The sequence below is a fragment of the Alligator sinensis genome, unplaced genomic scaffold (genome assembly GCF_000455745.1).
Source record: "Alligator sinensis unplaced genomic scaffold, ASM45574v1 scaffold954_1, whole genome shotgun sequence".
NCBI lineage: Eukaryota > Metazoa > Chordata > Crocodylia > Alligatoridae > Alligator > Alligator sinensis.
This window is the reverse complement of record NW_005842228.1, coordinates 1,524,508-1,533,764: the sequence shown is the minus strand read 5'-3', so window position 1 is coordinate 1,533,764 and position 9,257 is coordinate 1,524,508. Positions and strand designations below refer to the sequence as shown.

General features: G+C 41.4%; 1 protein-coding gene across 2 annotated transcripts in view; it reads right to left on the bottom strand.

Annotated features, from left to right (window-relative positions):
* The window catches only part of TMEM266 (transmembrane protein 266), a 129,126-nt gene that overhangs the window by 43,457 nt on the left and 76,412 nt on the right, over window positions 1–9,257 (bottom strand). For both annotated transcript variants that reach the window (XM_025208393.1, XM_006027223.2), the window contains exon 6: window positions 1,668–1,724. In XM_025208393.1, coding sequence (XP_025064178.1) covers window positions 1,668–1,724 — 57 coding nt within the window. The remainder of the gene's footprint in view (window positions 1–1,667; window positions 1,725–9,257) is intronic.

Sequence of the window (9,257 nt, the reverse complement as noted above, 5' to 3'; positions counted from 1 at the left end):
TCTTTCCCTCTCTTTTAAACCACTCAGATTGCTATCTGGACGGACGAGTGGAATCCTATTAATCTCTGTTTCTTTCAGAGCAGTCTTCCATTTTTTTGGTTTTGGGATTTATGGTTAGGTTCGGGTTTTGTTCTATGATGCTTTAACACATGCATTTCCCTGTCTGCCTCTGGAATACTGTATGAAAAACGAGGTAAAATTGCTGCCAATTGTTTCCTCTTTGTGCTTTCTGCAAGCTTCTCAATGTAATTAGTAGGCAAGCTTCTCTAAACTATGAATAATGTATATAAGGGAAAAAAATCCACTTGTGGGAATGGGAGCTTTTTTTCTCAGTGTGAAGGTCAGATGTGAGAAGTCGTCTTATGTAACTATGTGAACTGAATGGGGATAACATTTTCTGTTGTACTGTCTTTGGTCTCTGAACTGTAGGAAAATGTAGCCGACTCATAATTAAATTAAAATGTATATTAAATACTGTTGTACTTTTGCAGCGTACACTCTTAATAATCGTTTTGTTAGGTAGATATAATAAGGCCCTATCTGTTCCTGATTTTGATTCAAGTATACAGTTCTTAGACACAGTTATCGCTAACAAGTTCTTAACATAGTTTCTTTGACAAGAATGGACAAGAAATTATTGTCTGTTAAAGAACTATAATGAAGATTGTTTGGGTGGAAGGGGACGTGTCTGTAAGCTCTGCCTACATAACAAAACATAATCAAGTCTGAGGATGGGTTAACAATATGGCTAAGGACGCCATTATATACAATGTCTAAGTGTTGCTATAAATGGGCAGCATCCTTGGACTCTGATTTGACCTAGGGGTCAAATCAGAACTAGACAAAAAATAGACATATGTTGGATGAAAGGGTCTGATATATATTTTTTTTAAATAATCCTCATTCAGGATAAAAGCCAACATTTTCTGAAATTCAAAAAATCACCTTACTTTACTTGACAGAATACATTTGCATGTTTTATTAAATTTCAGTCCTTTATATTCTTTTAAAACTTTGTATACAAAATAAAGTAAAAACGTTAAACAAGTAATTTTGTAATGAAAAATAACCCTTTTATTCTAAAAATTATTAAATAGGACATTTTGACATCTTCAAACCTTCTTCCGCTTTGTTCAAAACTTAAATTTCATCAAAATTAATACAATTTCACAAAACTTGTTTCAGTCAAAACAGCATTTTTTAACAGAACACTGTTTTTACAAACATTTTCAAACTAGTTCTAATGTATCTTGGTTATAAGAACATAGTTAGCTGCAGCTCACGTAATTCTGGATCATATTGGTAACCAGTCTCAGTTATAATTGCAGTGCTGACAGTCTAATTAGCATGGTTATTAAAAATAAACTCATGTCTACACAAGTCAGGAAAAACCACAATATAACTGTGCAAGAAAACAGATTTGTTTAAATGCTGCTGTAACTTGTATTAGTCAAATAAGGCCATATCCACTGCAGAAACTAATTTGTATCTTTAATTTTACTGTGTTGGGAAGAACATGCATAAGGCTCTGCAAATATTAATGGAAACATACCTCTTTTGCATCCGTTCCTGTATCAAAATCATCCAGTGCAGGAACAGTTAATTATTCTTACTTTGCCATGCTGAAAAATAATGCAAACAGTGTTGACTGTGGTACTTTCACTTACCTCTATTTTGTTTTCAATATAATCCCATATGCCAAGAACCACAATCCTCAAAATAGTCTAAGAAGAGAAATTAAGAAAAAATAAAGACAATAATTGTATTATAACTTCAATGATATGCATTCAGAAATCCTTTTGAATAAAAAAGTCAAAACCCCTTACTCTATTTAATGATACCCTGGAATCTTTTCACTTTGTTGAAACATTATGATTTCTTCTAAACAATGATGTTGATTTTAATACAAATAATTATACTTCTCTATTAAAAACTGCAGTGACTCCTTCTAAACACTATCATTATTCAGCTAACCAAAAGAACACTTTTTCCTGTAGCAAGTTTCATATGTTCATGTCTTTTATCATAGTTTTACAATGCTTCATTTTCTTTTCTAGGGTTGTGAGATTCAGATTAAAAAAAAAATCAAACGTGAATATCCCTTATCCAGCACTGGTGTCAGTGTGAAGTGTCATCTTTCTTTTTATGCAGTCTTTAGAGTACCAGTGCCTGTTTCCTTCTGAAAAAAGAAGCATCTCCCCATTCTGACGTCCAAAGATATTAGTGTTTTTATACTTTGAAGAGAGAAGGCACTTTTCTATTACATACTCCTGGGCTGCCATTCTCTCTATCCTGAGCAAGAGGACATTTCCTAATATCGGAGCATCAGGGAGTCAGTGTTCAAGGGAAAAGCATCCACTTCAGCTTTTAAGCAAACAGCAACAATTAAAGTATTTTTTTAGAGAAAAAGATAAAATGTGAACAGATAATGAACCCATGGTGAATTCCTATGAAAACTCCAACAACTTCTTTCCCATTTTTCTCATGCTAATGTTTTTAAAAGATCAATATTTTAAAATACTGTAATTTAACTTTCATAAAACCGCAAAATTAGGGCACAATTCTGCCTGTAGCAATGCAGAACTCATTTAAATGTACTTTACATGCATGAGGATTAGCACGTAGCTGATAAACACCAAAATGTGACTGTTTATCTGAAACAGGTTGGCAGGTCTGCGAGCAGAGCAGATGCCAGGAACTATGCAGGGGAAAAGTACAAAAATGGCTGTGATGAATATAAAAAGTCACCTCTTTATTTCAAATAGGAATATAGTAAAAACAAACCAACTCCAGATTTATGCTGTGATCATTCTCTGAACATACTAACTATAAGCTAACCACAGAATTGTATTAGCACCAGTACAGGCTGGGGGCTGACTGGCTAAGCAGCAGCTCTGTAGAAAAGGACCTGGGGGTTACAGTGGACAATAAGATGAATATGTACCCTTGTTGCAAAAAAGGCTAATGGCATACTCGGTTGTATTAGTAGGAACACTGCCAGCAGGTCAAGGGAAGTGATTATTCCCATCTATTTTGCATGGGTAAGGCCACATCTGAAATACTATGTCCAGTTTTGGCACCCCCCACCCCCTCCCACTAAAGAAAGGATATGGACAATTTGGAGAGATTCCAGTAGAGTGCAATGAAAATGGTTAGGGTGCTGGGGCACATATGAGGGAGCTGGGCTTATTTCATTTGGAGAAGAGAAGACCAAGGGAGGATTTAATAGCAACCTTCGACTACCTGAAGGGTGGTTCCAAAGAGGATGGAGCTAAACTATTCTCATTCTAGTTGATCTAGTTTTGGACAGTCCTGCTTTGAGCAGGGGTTGGGCTAGATGACCTCCTGAGGTCCCTTCCAACCCGAATTTTCTATGATTCTATGATACACTACAAAGTTTGTTCAAATATCTATGATGGTTGGGGGTGTGAAACGATCACTGCTCATTGTAAACTGGCATGCTGGAAAACCTCCCAGGTGGCACACAGCTATGCTGACAGAAGAGATCTATTGATAGCTTTGTTGTCATTCAGAGAAATGGTGTGAATGTGTCAATAGAAAAAAAAACCCTCTTCCATCTTACATCCTATCTCCACTAGGGGACTCTTATAACATAGCTATGTAGGAAAAGCTGTAACAGCAGTAGCACTGTAACGTAAAGAAACCTCCAGACTCTTCAGAATATTCATAAGTAAGTTATGAATATCCCCACCAAGCCTCACATGTCTTGCAATGCTTTTACTACTGCAGTAAGCTGCACCGTACAAAATGCATTCATGCCTGGAGCTCCAAATATGAGCACAGGTCTAAATGGCTACATTAGATTCAAATGAGGCTATAAGCCAACAAGCTAAGGTTAGAATAATTAGTCAGAAAACAAACTAGTGTGTGACCATATAGTGAACCACAGGCTAGTTACATTTTCATTACCAGCAGTGCTGTGATCAGTGATCACGCAAGCAAGCAGATCAGCATGTGGCATCTAAAACTGTTTGAGAAGGGAAACAATAGTCATGACAGTGAACTCAGTTGTGCTTCTTCCATTTGAGAAGTGCTTTTAGGAGACCTTGAACTACCATCTGGGCCCAATGCTGCTGCTTTGATCATCACAGACATGCAAAGTACATTTTCATTCCAAAGCATTTTCTAAATTTAGCAAACCAGTAAGACTGTTTACAGAGGTTGCTTGGAGGGCAAGGGATCAGCTCTTCAATAGGCAGGAAGGACTTCATTTTAAGGTGCCATCTTAAGAATGGCTTTTCTAACGATTCTGTATTCACCAGAGATACATGAGAACAAGAACACTGAGAGTAAGTTCAAATGCTGAGGACAAATGGAGTGCAGGTGCTCATCAAATCTGAAAGTAGCAGCCCTAAGCAAATACCAGCAGACACAAATGTAACTGGGGGTTTAGTTCTCATGTAAGCATCTGCTGAGGCTCTGATAAAAAATCTGCATAACATGCTTCAGAACATAATAGCCAGGCAAAGCAAATTCTACAGCTGGTAGTCATTAGGCATTTCAAAAGAAAATATTTCTTTGTTTCAGTCTCTTGAACCCTACTTCACTTGAGTCACAGAAGGGATGAGTTCTGCCCATTTTAACTATACATAGGCAGCAACTGTTAAATAGGGAGTCAACAAACATTTAGAGGGCAGCTATGGAGGCTATAGGCATATGTTACATTTAAATGCTACAGATGCCACTGTAATGCTACAAAAAGCTGGTGTACAGATGTGCACACCATCTGTAGAGCAAAAAAGAAGGCAAATTCACTACTTTAAAAAAGGAACTTGTTTGTATCAATAAATTTTGTAGGACAACATCTGCCTAATGGCATAAAGTTCTGTCAGGGAACCTTGGACTCCCAACATCCCAGTCCTCTGTTCTCCCTAGCCTCCTCCAAAGGGTGGGGGAGAGCAGAAGACTCCCTGACAGCTTGCCATAGTGAAGTACCAGGGAGGCCTGCCAGGACCCTGTTGTCATGCTGCAGTAAGAGCACTGACAAGAGCCAGTGCCTCTGTTGCTGTGGGCATCAGAAATTGTTCCTGCTGCTGCTGCGAGAGCTGCTACTGCTGTTGTAGGGACACTAGGAAAAACAACTTGTGCTTCTGCCACGGACTCTGGGGGAACAGCTGGAAAAGCCCTGGTCCTGTGCTGGTGCCAGAAGTGGGAAGAGCTGCCACTGCCACCACCACAGGAATGCTAGGAAAAGCTACTGACCTCTGACAGCCTGCTGGAGTGGGCACGCTATCAGTAATGGAGCTCACTGACAGGCTCCCCCAGAGGCAGGGGCAACAAAAGAGAAGCCCCCTGTTGCCTCCTGGATGGAAAGTGCACCTTTGAGGCAACTTTTGTGACTCTCCAACCAGGATATGAAACATCTGAATGCTCCCATCATGCTCCATTTTTTGTAGCACTACAAAGTGCTGAGGCACTTTACAGGGCTACGGATGAACATTTGACCATCTCCCTAGCCATGGCCAGAACTTAGCACATAGTCAGAAATCAATTATGAAATTCATTTCCTTTTCCTTGGGCAGAGGATGCTCAAGAACATTTTATCTTTGGAACAGTAAGACATACCTTCGCCAGAAAGAAGGGAATAATTCATAGTTTCATAGTTGGTAGGGTCGGGAGGGACCTGAGGAGATCATCTAGTCCGACCCCCTGCCACGGCAGGAAAGAGTCCTGGGGTCAAACGACCCTGGCCAGATGTTCGTCCAGCCTTTTTTTAAAGACCCCAGGGTAGGAGCCAGCACCACTTCTTTTGGAAGTTGGTTCCAGGTCCTAGCCGCCCTGACAGTGAAATAGCGCCTCCTAATGTCTAGCCTGAAACTACCTTCCGCTAGCTTGTGTCCGTTGTTTCTTGTAACTCCGGGGAGTGCTCGGGGGAACAGGGACTCTCCCAATGTCTGCTGGTCCCCCTTGACTAGTTTGTAGACTGCCACTAGATCCCCTCTCAGCCTTCTCTTTTGGAGGCTGAACAGGTTCAGGTCCCTCAGCCTCTCCTCGTAGGGCCTGCCCTGCTGACCCCTGATCATGCGAGTGGCCCTCCTTTGGACCCTCTCCATATTGGCCACATCCCTCCTGAAGTGCGGTGCCCAGAACTGGACACAGTACTCCAGCTGTGGCCTGACCAGTGTCGCATAGAGGGGGAGGATCACCTCCTTGGACCTGCTTGATGCATCAGTGGATGCACGACAAGGTATGGTTGGCCTTCCTGACCGCGTCCCCACTTTGTTGGCCCATGTTCGTTGTGGCATCAATGATGACTCCAAGATCCTTTTCTGTCTCGACACTGGCGAGAAGGGAGTTCCCCAGCCTGTAGGTGTGCTGCTGGTTCTTCCTGCACTTGTCAGTGTTGGACCCCATCCTGTTCTCATCAGCCCACCCCTTTAACCTGTCTAGGTCCGCTTGCAGCATGTTCCTTCCTTCCTAATTCTCTATCATTTACATAAGATTTACATGAAGTTCTCTATTTAGGGACAAGAAAAAGTTTTTCTCTGTACTGTGACTGATTTTTTTCATCCTCCCTGCAATGTTCTGCCTGGGCTGAGATATTGTCATATTAAGGGTGGCACATAGGATTGGAAGCAAGACACAAGCCTTTCCACCTTAGACTGCTGACATGAATCAACACAAGTTGGTAATGACTTAAAGCAGAGATTTGGTGGAAGTTTAGTGGGACCTGTGGAATGAACTGGTGAACCTCAGTTTCTGTAGTACAGATGTCCACAGAAGTATACCTTCACAATCAACAGCTTTGCTGCCTATGGCGAGAGACCAGTGGACAAGTAAGCAGGAAAGCTGACCAATCATAGCTCTCATCCTAGGGCCATTATCTCCAGAACACAATACAGGTACATCTGAATGCTACATAAAGAAGATGGGCAGCTACTTGTTCTATGTTCCAGGCTACAGACTGACACCTTTCATCAACATATTCATTAAGATGTTAACTAAATAAAAAAGCATAAGGAAATCTTGGTTTTTGCTGATTTGATTTCCTGCTTTGTGGGTGTGTGGGGAAAAGGGGAGGTAGTATAGCTGATGAATTTTTAATACTGCATATGTCCCAAGATACACCTGCAGTGTTTTCAGGCAGTGTTTTCAGTACACATCAGCCAAGCCTCTCTATTGTGATTCCAAGCTAGCAGTACTCTCTTTTACTGTCCCTCTGTAGAGGCAGAACATGTGCTAACAAAACACTTCCACGGGTATTGTCAGGACTCCTACCAAAAAGACTTCCAACTAGACTAACCTGAGCTTCTCTAAACAAATTTTTATACACAATTTTTGATCCTATCAGAATGACACAACAAATAAATATTGGGTCAAAATGAACACTACATTTGCTTGCAAATAACATTGTTAATATTCTTCCAAACAAGTATATTTCTTGGGCCACAAAAATGTATTTAATTTGATAATGTACATTACTTTTACAGTGCAACTAAAAACACCAGCAGCTATGGTGGTCTCTGAAAAACAAAGAGGAGTATTGATCAAGGCATCTTGTGCATACTACATGGATCAAACTAAAAAATGTTTCTTCATAGTTTAAGCACAAGGGGCAACAACAATGTGATATAAAATCATTTGTACTTAAACTAGTATTTGTAAGGGAAAAGGAAAAAGAAAAAAACATTGTTATTCTCTGGCTGCATCTACATAAGACATTGACTGTGCAGTTGTTACTCTGTAGTCATTTAGTACTTGCATAACCAAATATTAAATGACTGCGCATTAACCAGCATTACTGCACAGTAGCGTCGCCACATGGCTTACAGGTGACACTGACTACACAGTAGCTCATTACTACTGCGCAGTAGCGTTGCATCATGGTTCATGCCCTGCAACACTACTGCAGAGTACTAATGAGCTATTGCGCAGTAAGTGCCTTGTGTAGATGCAGCCTCTATGTCCAGGCATTTTCTGTCACTGTAGTACATGTAGCACTGGTGGATATCTACTGTAGATATAATGCAATGTATAAACATCAAGGCAAACATCAAACATAGATGGCTGTAGTTTGGGGATTAAAGGACCATTGCTAACTTGAATTTTTTTAATTGAAACAACTCTGTAAAACAAAATTTGTGATAGATTTTTTAATTACTGTCCTAAATATAAGACAACTCTGAATATAAGCCAACCCCCCCAATAATTAGATTCTATATTTGGAAAATGTATATGCGTGTTATAATTTTCCAGGAATAGAATCTAATTATTGGAAGCTTGCCTTGAATTTCTTCCCTTCCCGTTGCTACAGTAGGAAATATAAATCCGGGGGGTCAAGCGGCCCCCAGGTCCCCAAAACTTTTTCCCCCTGTAGCTTTTCCGCACCTCCTTAATATCAGACTCTGCTATTCCTTAGCACGTGGAAGTGAACGGCAAATTTGAAAACACTGACTTTGTACTGTGTGTACCCATAGACTTAGTTTCATAGATTCATAGATTCATAGATGTTAGGGTCGGAAGGGACCTCAATAGATCATCGAGTCCGACCCCCTGCATAGCTGGGTCTAGATGACCCCAGCTAGATGCATATCCAACCTCCTCTTGAAGACCCCCAGGGAAGGGGAGAGCACCACCTCCTTTGGGAGCCCGTTCCAGACCTTGGCCACTCTGACTGTGAAGTTCTTCCTAATGTCCAGTCTAAATCTGCTCTCTGCTAGCTTGTGGCCATTATTTCTTGTAACCCCCGGGGGCGCCTTGGTGAATAAAACCTCACCAATTCCCTTCTGTGCCCCCGTGATGAACTTCTCTTGCGGAGGCTGAAAAGGTCCAGGTTCTCTAGTCTCTCCTCGTAGGGCTTGGTCTGCAAGCCCTTAACCATATGAGTGGCCCTTCTCTGGACCCTCTCCAGGTTATCCGCATCCCTCTTGAAGTGCGGTGCCCAGAATTGCACGCAGTACTCCAACTGCGGTCTGACCAGCGCCCGATAGAGGGGAAGTATCACCTCTTTGGATCTGCTCGTCATGCATCTGCTGATGCATGATAAAGTGCCATTAGCTTTTCTGATGGCTTCGTCACACTGCCGACTCATGTTCATCTTGGAGTCCACTAGGACTCCAAGATCCCTTTCCACTTCCGTGCCACCCAGCAGGTCATTCCCTAGGCTGTAGGTGTGCTGGACATAGGACATTATGGATGGCCTGGCTTCCCTCAGCCCGTGGGTTGTTTGTTTATAAGCATCTGGCACTGCTGTCCTTACCTGCGTGGCTCACAGTGTGGGGAATTGTAGAGGCTGG